Source organism: Tursiops truncatus, chromosome 19 (assembly GCF_011762595.2).
Source record: "Tursiops truncatus isolate mTurTru1 chromosome 19, mTurTru1.mat.Y, whole genome shotgun sequence".
NCBI classification, from domain to species: Eukaryota; Metazoa; Chordata; class Mammalia; order Artiodactyla; family Delphinidae; genus Tursiops; species Tursiops truncatus.
The window spans coordinates 49,224,761-49,245,715 of NC_047052.1; the positions used below are offsets into that span (position 1 = coordinate 49,224,761).

At 56.4% G+C, this 20,955-nt stretch overlaps 2 protein-coding genes across 2 annotated transcripts; one reads left to right on the top strand and one right to left on the bottom strand.

Annotated features, from left to right (window-relative positions):
* The first annotated feature begins 615 nt into the window (after window positions 1-615).
* Window positions 616-7,909, top strand: FOXA3 (forkhead box A3). Its single transcript, XM_033845673.2, has 2 exons — window positions 616-907; window positions 6,265-7,909. Exons 1-2 carry the CDS (start codon window positions 839-841, stop codon window positions 7,246-7,248), a joined length of 1,053 nt encoding a protein of 350 aa, XP_033701564.1. The 5' UTR covers window positions 616-838; the 3' UTR covers window positions 7,249-7,909.
* An 8,060-nt stretch (window positions 7,910-15,969) lies between these two features.
* On the bottom strand, window positions 15,970-20,921 carry IRF2BP1 (interferon regulatory factor 2 binding protein 1). The gene has a single exon (XM_033845674.2). The coding sequence runs from the start codon at window positions 18,157-18,159 to the stop codon at window positions 16,405-16,407; it is 1,755 nt and encodes a 584-aa protein (XP_033701565.1). The 5' UTR covers window positions 18,160-20,921; the 3' UTR covers window positions 15,970-16,404.
* Between the last annotated feature and the right edge of the window lie 34 nt (window positions 20,922-20,955).

Genomic DNA, 20,955 nt, shown 5'->3' on the forward strand with positions numbered 1-20,955 from the left:
GGGAAATGTAGTCCTTTGACGGGGTCGGGAAGGAAAGGGGGATAGAGGCTTATGGGAAATGGAGTTCACAGTAGTTCTGGGTCCCTGGACGGCAGGTGTTAGAGAGAGTGGAGAGTCCGGGAGGCGAAGCTCTTAGGTCTGGAAGGTGGTCTGTTTCCTCAGCGGGGTCTGAGCAGAGGCCTCGATCCCTTCAACCCTTGATCCTGACCATTTACACAGTATGGAGCATTTCCAGCTATCAGAAGCTTCAGTCTTCCAGTCCGTCCAATGGAAAATGTGGTTTCGAGGAGCTCCTACAGGTTCTTATAGTAACACATCGGGACCCATGGAGACCACTCGGCTCTGAGCTTCCTTTACTCCGCGGCAGTCTTGCTGGACTCTGGCTGTTCGCCTGCTCCTGTCGAGATGATGAACCCCCTGGATGGAAGGGCCCTAGAGTTCTGCCCTCGAGGCTTTTAGTATCAGCAATGCCTCCCACCTGTAGCTCCTCACTCGTTCAGCCATCTCCAGCTCTCGCGTCCCCGGGCTGCGGCTCCCGGCGCCTGAGGTCTTTCTCCTCGCAATCCCGCAGGGGGCGCCCCAAACCGGGCGCACCGCCCTCGGGGAGGCGGGAGGGGAGCCCAGGGCGGGCGAGGGCGAGGGCGAGGGCGGGGGGGCTGGGGGGGGTGTCCCGGCTATAAAGCGTGGCCGCCTCCCGCGGCGCCCGGGAAGGCTGGGACCCTGGGCGGTCGGACGGACGGGCGCCGGTCGGAACTCAGGCCGTGCAGGCTGAGAGATCCGAAGCGCTTGGTTCCCCCCCGGGCCGGAGCGGGGGCGGGTGGGGGCGCAGGCCCGGGGGATGCTGGGCTCGGTGAAGATGGAGGCCCATGACCTGGCCGAGTGGAGCTACTACCCGGAGGCGGGCGAGGTGTGTCCTCGGGGATGGCGGAGCGGGAAGCGGGGGTGGGGGTGGGGGGGTGGGGGGCAGGAATCAGGGTGCGGGCCTAAATGGGGGCAAGAACCGGGGTGTGGACTCAAGTGGGGGCCCCAAATAGAATTGGGGAGCGGAGGAACTAGAGACACGGAGACCAGGTGTAGGAGTCAGGGACGGGGGACAATGCATGGGAGCGCGGTTTAGGCAGGCTAGTCAGAGTGAGGGCTTAAACGGGAATCAGGAAGATTTAGGCAAGGGTCAAGTCATAGCTTAAATGTGAGGGCTGGGTGTCAGGGACCCAAAGTACAAGGAATTAAAATTAACAGACCAAAGATGAGACTCAGAACTCCGGGATACGGACAGAGCTGGGGGATTAGGAAATGGGGTTCAAAACTGGGGAAAATATAAGGGACTAAGTGATGGGAGAGGAGGTCACCATTAAGAGAAGTCTGAGCTGGGAGCTCAGGGTTAGAAATTAGTGTTAAAGATGGGGGTCTGGGGTAGAAATAAGAATTGGGGTTCCGGTATACGGATTGGGGCTGCGACTACGTCAAAGTCAGAAATGGGGGTTGGTGCTCGGGTATAAGAGATGAAGGTGCTCAGAGACGAAGCTTGGTCTGGGGAGTGTGAAATAACAGGTGATTTAAGAGTTGGGGCTCGGATAGATAGGGGTCAGAGTCGGGATCCTGAGATCAGGGCATGTCGGCAACAGCATTGGCAGTGGAGGGGTCGGTCTCCACCCCCGCCCCCCATCCCTACTAATGACCCTCACCCCTCCCAGCTGAACTTCAGTGGTTTAATTGTTATCAGAGACCCTCAGCAGGGATTCTCCTTGTTGGAGTCTGGAGGGTTTCAGATTTCGCACCCCCCATCCCCGCCCCCACTCCACCTTCCAGCAATCTCCACTAATTGCTAATGTCCTCACCAGTCCCATCTCAGACAAGATTTCCCTGGAGTAGGGGGCAGGGATGTATCTTAATTCGCTCACCCTAGCCGCCGGGAAGTCCCTCCCCAGGTCTAACTCCCATTCCTCTTGCTGCAAGGACTCCTTCTGAGCGTGCTCTCTGCCTAGTCAACATTGTGAAGTGGAGGGGTCCTCGTCAGAGGGTTATGGGGGGTCTGGATACCTGGGTTTCTGATGGAAGGGGACTGTGGGCTTGAGGTGGGGTATGGGACTGGAATGGTTGAGTTCTCCAAAGAGACCAAGATCTGGGGTTTACAGGGGCCCCAGAGCGCCTGAGTCCTGGGTCTGGGGTTTGAAGCTGTAGGGTGAGACTCCTGAATACCTAGGCCTGCGGGGCTTGGCAAGGTGCCCAGGAGGGGCCAGTCCTGGGGCTGTGGAGGTGTGAGGTGCACGTGGGGTGGTGCAGAGAAGGGATTGGGAGTGTTGAGAGGTGGAGCCTGGGCAGCTGGAGATGTAAGTTACATGGTGGGGAAGGCAGAGACCAGGTTGGAGGTGGAGACTCCCAGGTATTGGGGGATCCCGGCTGAAGCCCCCACATAGTTCAGAGTCTGGGGACCTGATTTAAGGGTACCAACTACAAATCAGTGTTCTGGAGGCATATCTTAAGAAGTAAATTGCAGGGGTCTAGGCTGAAGGAGTCATTATTTGGGGCAAAACCTGACGTTTGGTAGGGGACAATTTGTGTGGAAATTGTCTCTGAAATTGAGGGACAGTCTAGAGATAGTCAGCATTTGAGTGCGTATTTTGGAAGAGTTGACATGTAGGGGGCTGGAAATGGACATAATGTGTGAGGGTCTCCTCAGCTTTCCCATCAACCGAACCACCTCCTCCCCCTGGGTCAGAACAATGTGGGGAGAAACACGTGCACTCACTCAGCGACTGAGAACTGAAGGGGCCCCCAAACTGCTTCTTGCCCACCACACCCACCCTCCTGTTGGGGTGATGTTGACCTCCGCAGGCTGGCTCCCTGTCTGGAAGGAAACTGGAAAGTTATTGCCCTAAGACATCCCCACTGGCCTCTGCTTCTCACAGATCAGCTGGTCCAACTGCTCCCCAGTTTTATAGGTGGAAAACCTAAAGCCTCTTGGCGTGCGGGGGGAGCCGCTTGAGGTCCTAGGCTGGGACCAGGGTTAGAAAGGAGCTTGTAGCTTCACACTGCCCCCTGCTCCCTGTCACACCCTCCTCCAGAGACAATAAGGAAATGAAAGGGGAGAAATTCCAGCCTCCTGGGGTGGGCGTGCAGGTCCCCTGAGGGCCTCCCTCCCAATCTCAGCCCCGCCCTCGCTGGGGAGATCCGGTTCAGACCCGGACACTGGGGGTTCATCCCAGCCCCAGGCATGTGAAAGCCTAGGGTGGATTAGGGCAGCTGGAGTGCTTGAGGTCAGACCTCAAAGAGGACTTCCGGGTGGATGGGGAGCCAGAAGAGAAGGGCTCTGGGGTCCCAGTCTGTCTTCCTCTGTGATACAGGAGAGTCTGACTGAGTTGGAGAAATGTAGGGGGTTGTAGAGGGATTTAGGACCTCTCTGTGGATCCCCTGAGTCCATCACCTTCTCCCCTCTCTCTGAAGGACCCTCTTCCCTTACTCTTAGGGAGGGGCGAGAACCAGCCAACCCGGGGGCGGGGTGGGGGGGTGGGGGGAGACCAGTGCATGGGGGAGGGGAGTAGCTGTGGCTCCAATTTCAATGTGAGACTTCTGGGGAGATGGTGGTGCTGAAGCAAGGGGCAGAGAGATGCAAAGACGTGCTGAAGGGGAAAGAAAGAACAGGGTGGGAGAGGAGTGGGGTAGAGAGAGACAGAGAGAGAGAGTGCCGAGGCAGGGAGAAAAAGATGTGAGAGATGACGGGGGTGGGGGACAGAGGGAGAGAGAGATGGGGTATGGGAGAGTCACAAGGAAAGAAAGGCAGAGGAGGGGGAGATGAGAGAGAGAAAGACAAGGAGAGAGAAAGGGAGAGAGCGTGGGGAGGGGAGAGAGACAGACGTGGGGAGGGGATGAGGGAAGGAGTATAGAGGTACTGAGACAGGGAAGGAGATGCACAGATACACACAGAGCCACAGGGAGATTCAGAGACATAGGAGAAAAGAACTACCTGGAAGTCATGTGAAAGAGAGAGGGGAGAGTTTCTCTACTAGAACGCAGACCTGGGTTGCTTACCACCTGCCCCTGACTCCTTGAGTGACCCTGGCATTTCCCTTTTCTCTCTGGACCTTTGGATGTGCAGACACTTAAGTGACAAGGGAATGAGATGGGACACACTGATTCATAGCAGAGGTGGCTCCCACCAGAGCTATAGCACCCCCCCAGTGCCGTGAGACCACCCTCCCTCAGGGGGAGGGAGCAGGGCAGACAGGCAGATGGAAGATTGACAGAGAAAGGATGGAAGACGGGATGAAAGGGGTAAATGCAGACAGAAAGAAATCACCATCCACCATGCTTCCTATTTTCCTTGCTTATCTTGTTCACTTCCTGCTAGACTGACAGCTCCCTGAGGGCAGGCATTTCAGTCTGTCTTGGTCACTGCTTTTATAGCTTGATCCAGAACACCGATCTGGAGCCAGACTGCCTGGATTCAGAATCCCCGTTCTTTTCCTTTCTTGTTGTGTGACCCCTGGACAACCTCTCTGATCCTCAGCTTGCTCAGCTGTAAAATGGGCATGATAGTGCCTCCCCCATAGTGTGGTTGTAAAGATGAAAGCAGACCTTTGCTGTGAAGTGCCTGGAGCAGTGCCGGCACAGAGTAGGGCCAAGAAATATTGAACAATTGAGAGACTATATAGTTACTTACAAAGACATAGCAATGTCTACTATATTTCACTGAGCTAAGAGGCACATTTTCTCCCCATTGAACATATCTGAAAATGGAATGGGTTTTACAGTCAATGGTGTCTAGGGATTATAATTGACAGTGTTTTTTTCCATTCTTATTGATACTTAAAATAATACTGCAGCTTACGAAGTGATGTCTTAGATTTGATGATATATAATAAACAGACGACATATATTAGGTAGAAATATGTGAGTTCTGATTTTCAAATGCTTTTGATCTATAAAAACTGTAATTGTATAACCTAAAAGATGATGGCTAGATGGACAGAGAGTACACATAGAAGGACTTCCCTGGCGGTCCAGTGGTTAAGACTTTGCCTTCCAATGCAGGGGGTGCGGGTTCGATCCCTGGCGGGGAAGCTGAGATCACACATGCCTCGCAACCAAAAAACCAAAACATAAAACAGAAGCAATATTGTAAGAAATTCAATAAAGACTTTAAAAATGGTCCACATCAAAAAAAAAAGTACACATATAGATTCCATTGTTAGATAAATCAGCAGTTCTTGATTTTTTTTTTTTTTTTTGTCTCAGGACCTCTTTACACTCTTAAAGTTATTATTTTGCCTGTGTTGGGTCTTCGTTGCTGCACGCGGGCTTTCTCTAGTTGCGGCGAGCAGCGGCTACTCTTCGTTGCGGCACGTGGGCTTCTCATTGCGGTGGCTTCTTTTGTTGCGGAGCACGGGCTTCAGTAGTTGCGCACGGGCTTCAGTAGTTGCGGTGCATGGGCTCAGTAGTTGTGGCTCGCGACCTCTAGAGCGCAGGCTCAGTAGTTGTGGTGCGTGAGCTTAGCTGCTCTGTGGCACGTGGGATCTTCCCAGACCAGGGCTTGAACCCGTGTCCCCTGCACTGGCAGGCAGATTCTTAACCACTGCACCACCAGGGAAGTCCACCCTCTTAAAATTATTGAGGACCCCAAACAGTTTTTATTGATCGGGGTTATGTTGCTTGTTAACAGCATTCAAAATTAAAACTGAGGCGTTTTAAAAATAGGCATTAATTCTTTTTAAAATAGCAACAATGTGTTAGTATAAGCAATGTATTTTTACTAAAATAACTATTTCAAAACATTTAGTGAGAGGAGTGGCACAGTTACATTTTTGCAGATCTCTTTAGTGTCTGGTTCAGTAGAAGACAGCTGCATTTTCCTAGCTGCTTCTACATTTGGTCTATTGCAATATCACCTGTCATGTGGCCTCTGGAAAACTCTGCTGTACGCTCATGAGGGAAGGAGAGTGAGAAAGGCTAGTCATATCTTATATCTTCCATTATGTGAAAATAGTTTTGGAGACTCCCCCCAAAAAAGTCTTGGAGACTCTCCAGGGTGTCCTGGACCACACTTTGAGAACCACTTAAAGTGTGAGCTTCAGTATATGGGAGCGTGGGGGGATGGGGTCAGGGAGGGAGGTGCACGAGGAGTGGGGGAAGAGAGACTTCAACAGACAGCTGTTTACAGAGGAGGCAAGACAGATAGACAGATGGGCACACAATGGGTCCAGTGACCCTTTGCTTACCAACAGAGTCGAGACTCACCACCCGCTGTTTCTCTTTCTTTCCCTGTAGGTCTACTCTCCGGTGACCCCAGTACCCACCATGGCCCCCCTCAACTCCTACATGACCCTGAACCCTCTGAGCTCTCCCTACCCCCCGGGGGGGCTCCCTGCCTCCCCACTTCCCACTGGACCCCTGGCGCCCCCGGCGCCCACAGCACCCCTGGGGCCCACCTTCCCAGGCCTGGGTGCCAGCAGTGGTGGTGGCAGCAGCTCAGGGTATGGGGGCCCGGGACCAGGGCTGGTGCATGGGAAGGAGATACCGAAAGGGTACCGGCGGCCCTTGGCACATGCCAAGCCGCCATATTCCTACATCTCGCTCATCACCATGGCCATCCAGCAGGCGCCGGGCAAGATGCTGACCCTGAGCGAGATCTACCAGTGGATCATGGACCTCTTCCCCTACTACCGGGAGAACCAGCAGCGCTGGCAGAACTCCATCCGCCACTCGCTGTCTTTCAACGACTGCTTCGTCAAGGTGGCGCGCTCCCCAGACAAGCCGGGCAAGGGTTCCTACTGGGCCCTGCACCCCAGCTCAGGTAACATGTTTGAGAATGGCTGCTACCTGCGCCGCCAGAAGCGCTTCAAGCTGGAGGAGAAGGTGAAGAAAGGGGGCGGCGGGACCTCTGCCTCCAGGAACAGTGCGGGGTCAGCCTCCTCGACCACCACCCCCGCTGCCACAGTCGCCTCTCCGCCGCAGGCCCAGCCTCCAGCCCCCGAACCTGAGGCCCAGGGTGGGGAAGATGTGGGGACTCTGGACTGTGGCTCACCCCCGTCCTCCACACCCTATTTCACTGGCCTGGAGCTCCCGGGGGAGCTGAAGCTGGATGCACCCTACAACTTCAACCACCCTTTCTCCATCAACAACCTGATGTCGGAACAGACACCAGCACCTCCCAAACTGGACATGGGATTTGGGGGCTACGGGGCGGAGGGTGGGGAGCCCGGGATCTACTACCAGGGCCTCTATTCCCGCTCTCTGCTTAACGCCTCCTAGCAGGGGGCTGGGAACGTGGCGGGTGGGGTATGGCTGTAGCTCACACCATCAGGCTCGTGGGGCCTGATCCTCCTGGGGACACTTTGCTTGTCCTGTCAGTTAACATCTTGGCTGGTCTGTTACTCACTGTGGTGACTGCCATCTCTGTGGGCATCGCGTTGACCCACTGGCTGCTGTGATAACTGCCACTGACATCCTGGTGGGCCCGTTGAGTACTGTGAAGACTGCCATGTTGATTGATGTTATTGGTTGATCTATTGGGTATTCTGATGGCCACCGTCTGGGATGACATCTCGGTTGGCCCTTTGGGTGCTGTGATGCACATCCCCTTGGGTGATCCTTTGGATGTGGTGGTGACGCTGGCCCACTGGGTGCTGTGATGGCCACCATCTTTACTGGCTGACATAACCAGTGTACCACTGTGCAGCATGATGGCCACCAACAGCCCCTGTGTTGGCCATGTCATCACTGTCTGGTGTGAGTTGAGTGAGGGATGGAGATGAGGATACTCCTTGGTTTTTTTCTGGAGCCCATCCCCCGCTCCGGTCCAGGAGAAACCAGAAAGGACTGGTTAGGGTGTGGGGAATTTCTACTGAAGTCTGGTTCTTGCCTGGGAAGCGGGATACTGGCTGTGTATGACCATTAAAGGCACCATTTCTGCCTCTTACTGAATGTCTCTTTTCCTTGGCGAGTGGGCCCTTTGAGGCTTGAACACCTGCATTGCTGTCCCCTGTCCCCTCTCCTTCCTGCCCCCAAGAGCTGGCTGCCTCTGGGGGAAGGGCTGGGGGAGGCATCGACCTGACCTTTGGCTCTTTGCTGTCCCTGACCCCAAGGACAGTTTGCTCACAGATAGCAGCCCCTGCAGCAGTGGGGCCAGGGCAGCAGGAGGAGGTGTCTGTGCAGTGACCAAGGCCATCTCCCTACCCCCACTCTCCAGACACATGCCCCTAGCCCCGAGGTTCAGGGAGCCCAGGGGCTGCTTGGTTTTTGGTTAAGCTAGGGAGGAGGAGAAGGGACAAACAGGGCGCTAACTGAAGGAGACAGGGTGTGTGCTAGTTTGTTTGCATGTGTGCGCCTGTGCCTCTGTGGGTCATAGGACATCGCTACGGCCATTGAGGTCCCTGTGGTCTGCTGCAGGGTGTTCTCTATTGTTTGTGTCCCTCAACTGTCTGAATTTGTGTGTCTGTTCCTCCCCTGGGTATGTGCTTACTGTCGGTGTCTCGGGATATCAGACTCGTGTGCGTGTTTCCTTTATTGTTTTGTGTGTGTGGTTCTCTTATACACCTATCCCTGGGACCCCCTGGGTCTCACTCTGTTGGATGTGTGTTTCTGTATGTCCATTTGTCTACATACTTGCTGCCTTAAAGAGTCTACGTGTGACTACATTGGCGTTGTGGGTCATTTTGTGTTTCACGTGTATGTCTGGGAATCAGCATGTGTCTGTATTTTTTTTAAAAGTATGTCCGTTTTTGTGTATTATGCCTGTCTTTGCTGTGTGCCTGTGACTGCTGTGGCTGTGTGTGAGCGTGTGTTGACTGGCCCTGGTGTGTCTGTCTCTTTCACGTGCAGGTGTGTGGGAAAGGAGCTGGGTCCTCCTTTGGGTGCTGGGGGCTTCTGGGAGCCTCTGGGTTTGGGGTTTGGGTGTTTCTATTCCTCCAGGTCTCTGCCTGGGCTCTGAGTCTGATATCTGTGGCTCAGATGTTCCAAGGGATGGCTCTGTGAAACGCAACTGTGTTCCTCACACCCTTCGTTTCACAGAGTGGAAACAGAGACCCAGAATGGGAAGGGACTGGGCCAAGGTCATTCCGCCACGCTGGAGCGGGTGTGATTTCCTTAGTTTGCATTTGTCTTACTTGGTTGTTGGCTCTCTAGCCACTCGTTCATTTAGTCAGTCAATCATTCAAAGACCAAAGGCTGTCTCTTTATGTTCGCACGCATGTGCGCATGCGTGCGTGCATGTGTGCGTGCGTGTGTGCGTGCGTGTGTGTGTGTGTGTGGTTTGTGTGAGAGACAGACAGAGGGAGCGGGGGGCGGGGGGGGGAGAGATGTTTCTCCCAGTTCCTGTGTGTCCATCTTTCTCTGTTTCTTAGTGTCACCTATGTCCCTACCTCTCTCTCTGTGCCTTTATGTCTGTCCCTTGGTTTATGGGAAAATGCTTGCTCATCATGCCCTGTGCCTCTGTCTCTCGTATTCTCTGCCTTGCTCTCTCTCTCCATCCGCTCCGTGGCTTCGACTCCGTCCTCCCTCTCTCTGGGCCTCTGGATCGCTCCCTCCTTCCCTTGGGGGCTCTGGGTCTTCCTCTCTTGGGGTCCTCCTCCCCCCACTCCTTAGGCTCTCTGGCCTCTCTCCTCCTCCTCCGGTCTCTCTCTCCCAGCTCCCTGAGTTTCCGCCTCTACCTGCCACCTCGCAGGCCAGGCCCTCTATTTCTGTCACCGTGCCCGCCCTGCCGGCTGCGTGTCACCCCCCTCCGCCCCCTGCCGTGCTGGCTCCCAGTCAGCCGTCCCACCAGCCTCGCTGTCCTGGGCAGGCTGGGGAATTCCTCCTGGTTCCTGGAAAAAACAACTGGTGTCGAGAGAAAGGCCCTCAGTCTCCCTGGGTGCCCACCCCCCTCCCTCGGGCCTGGGGGTCTCTCCCAGAGTCATGCCGGCCCGAGGCAGGAAGCCCTGCGGTTTCTGGCTTCTCCCAGGCGGCCTCCGGATCTGGCCCCCGCCCCCCAGCCAACAGCCCAAATATTATTCCGCAGGAGGAGTCGGTGGCAGCGGGAGGAGGCCCAGGCTGAAAGAGGCTTTCAGGGCAGCCAGGCTTGGGGCTTCCTGTCCCCAGGCTCAGGCCTCAGGCCGCCCCAGTGGGGACCTCAGGTGGCCGGAGGGGCGGGTGTTGTTGTAGGGTCCTGGGGGGAGGGTGGGGCCATCCGTCAGGGTGTCTGGTGGCCACCGGCTCGGCTGGCGTGGGCAGGTGTGACCCCTACCCCAGGGACAGCCGGCTGGTGGCCAGCAATGGAAAAGTACAGCAGTCAGACATGGGACGCATGGACAGACATGAGGACGCTAGGGATCAGGGATGGGGGATAGCCATGGGGACACAGAGAAGCCTGGGCTGGGACAGATGGACCTGGGCATGGCTTGTGGGCTTTAGGTGACATAGTCCAAGTGAGGGGCCGTGAGTGGGGAAACAGAGGCCAAGGCAGGGTCCCCCCTGTGGGCAGAAGACATGAGATGAAAATAATAATAATAATAAATAATAATAACAGCTACTAGGGCTTACCATGTGTCTGGCATTATGTAAGCACCTTACAGAATCGATAGACCCAATCCTTCCCCTCACCCATTTTATTATTGGGGAAACTGAGGCATGATGAAGTGACTTGCCCAAGGTCACACAGGTAGTGAGTGGGGAGCTAGGACTTGAACCCAGGCTCAGAGCCAGTGCCCTTAACCGGGACGCTATTCTAGAGCATAGGAGGGGCAACAGCGACACAGCAGGGCCCTGGGGTCCCAAGCCCTCCGTCATGGTCACCGCCACTCACACCCTGCTCCTGGAGGCCGAGGGGGCACCCCAGAAGCCAGCAGCCAGGGAGGTTTATGAGTCTGTGTCAATGTCAAGGTGTTTGCAGGCTTCTGTGTTACTCCATGACTTGTCTGCTCAGTGTGTGAGTGTGTGTTGTGTGTGCCTGTACATCTCTGTGTCAGTGTCTTCTCACTGGGTTTCTGTAGGTGTTGCAGTGCTGTGTCACTGGGTATGCATGTATGTCACTGTTCTATCATTGTCTTCTCTGTGTCTGTCACTGTGTCTTCTGTCCTTGTGTTTTGTTGCTGTGTCTCTAAGCCTAACACTATGTTTGCCCATCCTTGTGTCCTGGTCTCTGTCACTGTGTCTATTACAGTGTGTCTCTGTCACTGGCTTCTGTGTGTCTGTTTATGTCTCAGACACTCTGGGTCTGCCTATATCTGTCCCTGTGTGTCACCGTGTCTGTCCCCCTATGTGTCACCATCTACCCAGGTGTCACCGTGTGTGTTACTCACCACCCAGGCCACAGGTGGGCGTGTCGGGCCCACTGGTGCCCAGAGCTGGGGCCCAGCCCATCCCACCCTCACTCTGCCATGGGCCAGGCTGGGCGCCTGTTTGCAATGACTGCCCCAGGTAAACACCAAGATCCGGAACCCAAGGGCCACCTCCCTCACCTCCACTCCCTGCCCCTTAGCCTGCCCTGGACTGGGCTGGACCAGAGCTGCACAGGCGGTGCCCCTAAACTGGAGACATGCCCTGACCCTCCCCCACCCACGGTCACCAGCCTTCCCAAGCCCCCAGCCTTGGCCCTGCCTGCCTGCCGGCTTCTCTCTCTCTCTGTCCCTCTCTGGATGTCTGCTGGCCTCTCTGCTTCTTTCTGTCCCTACTTCCTCTCAGCTGGGTTTCCCTGTGGCTCTGCCTTTCTCGGGGGAATGACCCGTGTCTTCCTTCTGTCACTGCCCCTCTACCTCTGACTTTTTCTGTCTTTTCTCAGCGAAGTTTGATTTCTCTGCTTTCCTGATCTGTCTCCATTTGAGCCAATCTTGGTTTCTAACTCGGCGTCGCAGTCGGCCAGTCTCTTTGTTTGTCTCTCGCACTTTGTAAGTTTCCTTCTCGCCCTTCTGTCCCTGTGTCCCTCTCAGCTCGAGCCTCTCAGTCTTGGTCACTATCTCTGTGGGTCTCTGAGCCCCCAAGCCCCACAGGAGCAGACCTCTGCCATATCAGGGTCCTTAGGGAAGGGTGTGGCCCCCAGCCTCCTACCCCAGCCCACTGGTGTGTGTGTGTGTGTGTGTGTGTGTGTGTGTGTGTGTGTGTGTGTGTGTGTGTGTGTGTGTGTGTGTGTGTGTGTGTGTGTGTGTGTGTGTGTGTGTGTGTGTGTGTGTGTGTGTGTGTGTGTGTGTATTTAAAGGTATATGTACATATTATTTATATCTGTACCCGGGGGCAGGAGGGGCAGACACTGGGGCCTTTGTGTAGCTGCTGCCCACTGCCTGCCCGCCCGCCACTCCTCTCCCTTCGTCCCTGCCGCCCGCCCGCCCGCCTCTACTCCCCCCTCACAGAAAGGTTCCTGTGAGGCCTGCCAGCTTCCTCTGCCTGAGGTGTGAGTGGGCACGCCACAGGGCAAGGCGGGCAGGAGGGCCCGGGGAATTTTTCCAGCTGCAGGGAAGGTTTCCGGGTGGGGAGGGTTCTGGAAGGAATAGGACTTCTCAGCTGAGCTGCTGTCTGTCTGTCTGTGTCTGCTGTCCCTGGGCGTCCCCGGGTCCTTACCTGGCTTCTCCCTGGGAGTCTGTCCATCCATCTAATGTCGTTCTGACTCTTTCTCTGTCGATTTGGGTCTTATTCACTCGTGCACACACTGTCATTGGGCATCTGTGCTAGGCCCTCTGTTGAGCCCTGGACACAGAGGTGAACGGGATGCTGTCCATCCCAGCTGATTCCTTGCTTTTTCTGTCTCATTTGCTTCATCCCTTCCCTCAGTGCTTGAAACCCTCTACTTGTTCCCATTAAAACTAAATCCACAGTCCTTACCATGGCAGACAGGGCCCCCAACGCTCCCTACCCTACTATCCTTCTGACCTCAATCTTATGACTCTCTCTCATGCCATAGCTGCACTGGTCACCTTGCTTCTGGAATGAACCAAGCTGGCTCTCACCTCAGGGCCTTTGCATGTGCTGCTATCTCCCTAGATTGCCCGTGGCTCACTCACTCACCTCCCTTAGTTTTATCTCAGTTTTTTTTTTTATAAATTTATTTATTCTATTTTATTTTTGGCTGCGTTGGGGTTTTTTTTTTTTTTTTTTTTTTGCCTCACGTGGGCTTTCTCTAGTTGCAGCGTGCGGGCTTCTCACTGCGGTGGCCTCTCCTGTCGTGGAGCATGGGCTCCAGGCACGCGGGCTCAGCAGTTGTGGCGCACGGGGTCAGTTGCTCCGTGGCATGTGGGATCTTCCCGGACCAGGGCCCGAACCCGCGTCCCCCGCGTCGGCAGGCGGACTCCCAACCACTGAGCCACCAGGGAAGTCCTCATCTCAGTTTTGCCTCCCTCTTTTTTTTTTGGTCCGGGCCACGTGGCTCATGGGATCTTAGTTTTCCGACCAGGGATCGAACCCACTCCCCCGGCAGTGAGAGCATGGAGTGCTGACCTCTGGACCGCCAGGGAATTCCCCCTACCTCCCTCTTTAAAATACCAGTCTCCATAATTCTCTGTCTCCTTTCCCTGGTTTATTTTTTCTTAGGATTTACCGCCATGGCTGTCACATTTTATGGGTCTGTATCTCCCACCTGAATGTCAGCTCCATGAGAACAGGGGCTGCACTCTGTTCCCTGCTGTATCCACAGCAGCTACTGCAGGGCTTGTCACACAGTGGATGCTGAATAAACATTTGTTGAAAGAAAGGAGTCCATTAATTTATCCATCCTTTAAACTTGCCAGTGCAGGGCAATGCTGGGGACACAGTGGTGACTGAGACAGCCTTGGCCCTGCCCTTATGGGGCTCACAGTCCAGTCCCCAGACAATAATGATTTAGAATGCTCAGGGCTGGGATAGGGGAGTAGGACCCCAGAAATGGCACCTGACACAGACTGAGGGTCAAGGAGGGCTTCCTGGAGGAGAGGTCAGCTGAGCTGAGAACTGGAGGGTGAGCAGTGAGCCAAGTCCTGTCATGGGGACCAAGTGACTAAGACAGACCCAGCCCTGCCCTTCTTCACAGAGCTCTGTTCTCCCCCTCGGTCTCATAGAACTTTTGAGTCTGAAGATGTCTTAACTCTCTAGTTCTCTGTACCTTCCCTGATTTCACAGCCTCCCGCCTTCCCTCCCTCTCTCCGCATCTCAGTCTCTCTTCTCTCTCCTTCTGTCTCTATGGTTGGCATTTCCTCAGTGTACCTCAGCCTCTCTTAACCCATTTGGATATTTCTCTAATTTTCCTTTCTGAACGTTTGTCTCTGTTTCTATCTCATCTCCCTCATCTCCGAGTGAGCTCCTTTTCTCTCTCTGGGTCTCTGTCTTCTCTCTCTCAGTGAGCTGGTCTCTTTACATCTCCCTCCCCACCTCTGTCGTCTCCATCTTTCCCTGGGTCTCTCTCTGTGTCTCTGTCTCTCCTTTCATGAAGCCTCTTCACCTACTCACTGATCCCCCAGATCAATCCAGAACCCCTCCACTCTGGCCCCAGCCTGGCACTGAATGAAGAGGGGCTGATCCAGGCCCCTACACCCACACAGTTCAGGCCGCCTGCTCTGTTAATAGTTAACCCAACCTCTATCTAGAATACACACCAGCCAGGCTGGGGGGTGACTCCCCTGGCCCCTACCCACCCACCAGCTGTTCTTAAAGGACCAGGTGTCCTCCACAGCTCTTTAGCCCCCACTGGGGCACAGCGCCCCCGTGTCTGGAGGCCTCTAGCTCTGAGGATGGGGGAGGGGGAGCTACCCAGTACTTGGGTCTGCAGAGCTGGGTCAGGAGAGGCCACACGATTGCCCAGGAGGGGTGCCCAGGCATGGGGCTCCATCCAGCGTCTCCCTTGCTCCTGGCTTATCGCCTGGTATATTTAATCAGGGGTGGTTTTCCCAGCCCTGCCCAGAGCCCAGGCTGGCAGTGCCAGGGGTGACAGAACACCTGAGACCCGGTGGCTGGGGGAGGGGACTCCTCAGTCCGAGAACTGAGGGTCCTCCAGATGTGGAGGACCAAGCCCTAGAGTCCCTAATATTTGGGAGTTGGGACATGGGGGTCTGCGGGATGTGTGGGAGGGACACCTGGATAACCAAGATGGGTCAGGACGTTAAGGTCTTCCAGATTTAGGTGATATAACATCTGGGTTCCTGAGACCTGGGGCAACCTAGGGTCTCACAGCCGTGTGACAGGGCTGTGCGGTGGCAGGACACACTGTCATTCCCCATCTCTCTGTCCATCCGTTGGCCTTTGCGCCCGGCTTTGCCCCCTTCACGAAATCTCCACCTCAGGGTCGCGGGGGGAGGCCGCTGGGGTGCGGGCTGCCTCTTGGGGCCTCCCCCTACCCTTAACCCCTGCTTTGCCGCAGCCGGCTCAGGCCCCGCCCTCTGACGCCAGCGAGCAGGAAGTCCTGGTTAATAATCAGCCCGCCGGGACAGGTGCGGGACAAGGCCGCGCACATCAGAGGCGACCGCGGGGGGGAGGGCCTTTTACCCGGCCAGTCACGGTGTCTTAGGGCGGCCGCCGTTGAGGCTGGTCTCCAGACATGAGAGCGCAGTTCAGGGCACCACCAGAGGCGAGAAGCAGTCACCTTGTTTCCAGGGAACCTGTTAGTGTACCTCATGAGGTAAATTTCCTCTTTCCTCAGGCAGTCCCTCTAGCAATCTGGCCTAATTCTCTCCGTGCCTAGCAAGAACTCGCGGCCCGTCGTTCTGGGAAGCCTCCGGATGCCCCTTGACCCTCCCCGTCGGTGGCACTGAGTCCTCCACCTTCGGGGGAGATACAGGGGATGGGCCAGAAGGGAAGGCTAGCTCCCGAGCTTGGCTGTGGCTCCCTCGCAAGAGCCTTAGTTCTTAGTTCTGAGCCTTAGTTCTGTCATCTGGAAAACGGGCTGATGGCTAGAACGCTTGACTAGTTGGCCAGCATTTATAAAAACAGCCGGGGGGCCCACCTGAGTGAAGGGCGCCACCTGGAGGCTACAAGGCAACGTCCTCTCCCCTGCAGGATCAGTTCGGTCCCAAAGGGGGCGCAGCATCTCACGCAACTAAGGGACCAAGAAGGAAAAAACCCATCTTTCGGTTTATTGAAGGAGGGAGAGGGGATAGGGGAGAGGGGCAATAAAATGCTTTTGCTTCGTTTATAAAGAGCGAGATTTCAGGAGGCCCCTTCTCAAGGAGGGGCGGGGACACCTCTCCTCCAACTACAAGCAGCAGCAAAGCCAAGCCAAGGAGGGGAGAGGGAAACCGGAGGGGTCAAGGGACCCCAAACACCCCCTCGGACAGAAGCCACAAGTTTTCTCCCCCCACCCTCAATGCATCTACCCCAGGGGACCCATCTGGGATAAGGAGGGGACCCATCTGGGATAAGGAAGGGGGTATGTACACAGGCGGGGGAGGCACTGGGCTGGGTGGGAATAATTTATCCGCAGCGGCGGTGGGTGGCAAGGGGGGGGGGGCGGATGGGCAGTAGACTCGTGGCAGTGGTGGCCTAGGGGTCCCGTTCTTTCTTAACCTTGATGTCTCCAGCAAGGATGGTGGCGATCTCTCCTTGCATGAAGGCCCAGGGGACAGAGGAGCCCACTAGCGGGCACTTGTCTCCACTGGGGCAGTACACCTCCCCAGCAGGACCCTGCGCCTTGATGAACTCCCGTGAGCAGGGAAAGCAAAACTTGTGTCCGGGCACTGAGGGGCACTGGACGAAGTGGGTGTCTTCCAGCCGCTCCCGGCACAGGGTACAGCACAGGGGAGCCCCAGGAGTCGCCCCAGTGCCGCTACCACCCCCGCTAACAGCTTCCGCCCCTGCTGTGGGGCTAACTTCTGCCTCACCGTTTCGGGCCACCAGACGATGCTGGGCTGGAGGCTGGGCCGCAGAGGAGGCTGCGGGGCTGGCGCCCCCTGTGCGCACAGGGCCCCCACCCCCTGCAGGGTCCTTGGGGGAGTGGCCAAGGGCCTCGGCCACGTTCTTCAGGGCGGCGATTGGCGAGGGCACAGCAGGGGTATCAGCGGAGAACGGGCCACCGGGTGCCACCCAGTGCCGCTGCTGCTGCTCCTCGGTGGTCATCTTCCCAGATGCCTCGCCCTCGGGCTCAGGGGACGCCTTGCGACGGCGCGGCGTGGGGGCCAGATTCCGGGATGGGGCTCGTGGGGGTGGGCCACAAAGAGCTGCAGGGGCTGGCTCTGGATACTGCTGGGGCAGGGCCTCGGCGGGAGCTGGCTCGCGGAAGGTGCGGACACCGTCGGTTAGCAGCTCCCCCAGCTGGCGCCACTCCCCTGAGCCGTGTCGGCGTTCATACTCGAGGTACTTGAAGCCTGATGAGGCCAGTGCCTTGCCCGGCTCCCGCAGAGCATCATGAAACATCTGGCGAGCCACGGCCAGGACTCCAGCATACACGTTGCCAGAACCACAGGGGTATTCGGTGAAGAGCTTCAGCTCGAACTCGTAGCCTGGCGGGCGGGCAGTAGCATCAAAGGCGAACACCCGTCCCACCAGCCCGTGATCCTTCTTGAAGCGGACATTGAAAGGGGCGCAGGCAGACAGCGCCAGCAGCTGTTCCCGCACGGCTTTGGGGCGCCCATGCCATTCCTCTGCCCGGCCCCTCATGGCCTCGTTCAGTTCTGCCAGACAGTCCGCATTCCTCTGCTGCTTCTCCTTCTCGAAATCGGAGCCGAAGGCTGGACGGGCAGGACTCAAGCCGGGTGCCAGCGTCAGACCTCGGCTTCCCAGGCCAGACACCGCAGCTGCCAGCAGCCCGGGGGGCACCAAGCCGGGCATGGAGCCAAGCAGGGCCCTTCGCGCCCCCTCCGCCACAGCTTCCTCGCGGCCCAGTCCATTGGCCAGGCGGGACCCCAGGGTGTACTCCAGGGCGGGCGAGGGCAAGGGGAGGCGGCCCGACGATGTGGCCCTGTCATAGCGGTCCTGGCCTGAGACAGCGCCGCCTGTCCCCGACGGCTGGGGCTGGGCCTGTGGAGGCGGCAACTGAGGCCCCTGTGCAGCGGCGGCTGCCAGGTCCTTAGTGGTCGGGTGCTTGAGGGCCGGGGGCCCCGGCGAGCGGCCCTCGGGGAGCACGTGGCTTCGCTTGAGCTGCCGGGCGGCATCGATGAGCAGCTCGATGCGATCCGCGCCCTCGAAGTTCACGCAGCCGCGGCACACGGCCTCACTGAAGTCCCACACCATGGCCCACGGCATCTTGGGCAGGTCGCACAGGTAGCACCACTGGCGGCGGGAAGCCTGCACGGACGCCATAGCCCCCGCACGCGCGCCTCCGAGCCCCCGCGTTCCACCCGCCGCCGACGTTCGATCCGCGCCGCCAACGTTCGATTCGTGTCCCCGGGACCGCGCGAGCCACGGTCGGGCCTCTGGCTCGGCCTCCCCGCGGATCCAGGCCCGGCCCCCCTTCCCCGCCCCCTGGGCCCTAAGCCTTTTTCCTCACTCCCGCCTCCTCAAAGGCAAGCAGAGGCACGTCGGCGCTCCCGCCGGGTCCGAGCTCCGGGGCGCGGCGCACAGCTCGGGCCCCGCGATAGGCCGCGGGCGCCGCCGCCTCGGGCTCCCGCCGCTCCCGCCACTGCCACTGCAACTGCCGCCGCAGCCGCCGCCGCCGCCGCCGCCGCCGCCTCCTCCACCTCCTTCTGCCCCAGAGGCCGCTACGCAGGGAAAGTTACATAACGCGCCGGCAAAGCCTTCTGGGAAACGTAGTCCCTCCGGGGCCGTTTCTTAAAGGGGACCGCCGGCTGCCGGAGGGTAGGGGCTCACAGCCTCTCCGCTGCGCAACCTTTACCCCTCCTCGCCGGGGGGGCAGGGAGTTTGACTGGCTCCAAGCAGCTCGAGCAGAAGGGTTGGGGACGGGGATGTGATACGAATGGTGAGAGCCACCACGTATTCAGAAAGTGTAGCGGGCGGACTGGCTTCCGGACGGCCAGTCTCTGCTCCGACTTGCTTTGCAGCTTTAGACAAGTCTTGCCTTCTCTGAGGCTCAGTTCCCCGCCCTTCAAAGGTGGGCCAATGACCGGTTACGAAGGCAGCAGCTCCTGGGGCGGGGCGGAGGGGCCTTAATTGGACGTTTTCGGGGGTGGGGGGAAGGGAAGCTGTCAATTTAGTGTTGGGCAGGACCGTCCACTTGGCACTTCGTCTTGCCCAGGATCTTGGATATAAGCCTCTGACTGGGGCCAACAAAAGCCGGAGAAAGGAGAGGACTGACGGTCTCAGCCTCAGTTGCTTTATCTGTTAAAAGGAGTGGTCGAGCGCCCCTCTCTTCCAGCTCTGCGGGCGCGCTCTGGTCTCCAAGGGGTTACACTGTCAGTTTCTCCGCCCCCCCACCCCAACTTCACTACAATTCCCAAAATGCTCTACGGGGCGAACAAACTGACGCACTTCCGCTGTCTAGGAGGTTGGGGGAGGCCTTCCCGATTCCCGCTGGCTGTCCATAACCCCCCCCCGCCTCAATTTCTGGGGGATCTTTTCGAGCACCGGGTGAGAGGGTCCTTACACCCTCTAGGGCTCACCAATTTGGGGGGCGGAAAGGAGGCCAGAGATGGCAACATAGTTTCTGGGGAGAGCGAGAGCCAGACCACCTTTCTCCAACCTTGGGTGCTTACTACCTGATAGGCCCAAGCAGGCTTTGGCGACCCCCATGTTTTTTTCTTCCTGGCGATGGAACACTGCAGGGCAGGCTTGGAGAGGGGGCATGTGGAGGAGAGACAGGTCTCCAGCTTCTAACCCACATCAGCCTCTTCCTCTCTCTAGGCCTGGGTCTGTGTTAAGCGCTCAAAAATATTTGAATGACTTGCCAGGGTTGCATTCATTAGTAGTTTTCAAACTAATCAGGGAATGCCTGCCCCCACTCTCCCTCATCCCACTGCAACCACAGCAGGTCTGATTTTATGTTACCCAAATTTCAGTCTCAGCTTCACCATTTTGTTTACCACCTGTATTATTAACATTTTTCTTGAAGTTGACTCCTGTGAATCAAACACTATTTACTTTTGCCTCATCCTAAGCAGTATTATGTGCATGATCATGGGTTTTATGTACTAGGTACATTTTTACAAAATAAAACTACATACACATATAACCATAGAACAGTTAAAAAGGCCATAAACATATCGCCTAAAATTGTCTTTGGGCCATTCTTTAGTAAACAGTAGTTGGAGTCAGGAGTTCTGGCCGGAGGCTGGCTTCAGGTGGACTGGATTGGCCCCTGACAAATTTAGGGCAAGTCCCTAAACTTCTCAGGAAAAAATGGAGACCCCCTAAAATCGGCTTTTCATTGGGTACCTTCAGGTTAAAATGCAAACATGCAAATAAATTCTTAGCATGGCACCTGGCCCAGAAAAGGAGCACCATAAATGAAAGTTGTTTTTAAGCTCCCACTACTTAAAAGATTCAACCTTTCTTCTGTGCTGGGCAATGCTGAGGACACAGCAGTGACTAAGATAGGCTCAGGCCTTGCCCTGACAAGGCTCATCCTGGTGATGGAGGGACATTCAATTTAAATTTACTCAAATGATTACTTAACTGCCTTTCTTTCACAACTGCTGGGGGAAAGGGGGGGGTGGTCAGGAAAGGCTTTCCTGAGGAGGTGATATTTGAGCTGTGACCTGAAGGATGAAGAGAATGTAGTTGTAGGCAGCAAAGACACCTAAATCTTTATGCCCGTATTACAGATGAGGACAGTGGGGCCCATAGTTACACAGCTGGCCAGGGCAGCACCAGGGGTTGAGCCAGGTCTGAGTCCAGGGTGATGGCTATTAGCTACTTTGCTACCAGGCTCTGCAGCCAGTTTGGGAGTAAAAAAGAGAACCAGCTCCTCCCTTCATGAAACTATACGGGAAGCAGGCTTTAAATAGATAAGGGCATGTGTTCATTTAGTGACCACAGGATGCTGAGAGAGGATCTAAGAAGCAGACCCACCCTAGCCTGGGGGAAGGAATCCAGGATGTCCTCCCAGAGATGACATTTAGGGTGGTATCCGAAGGATGAAAAAGTAGGAATAAGATTTGAACACAGGACTTGATGGCTTTAAGAAAAAAAAAAAAAAAGTCT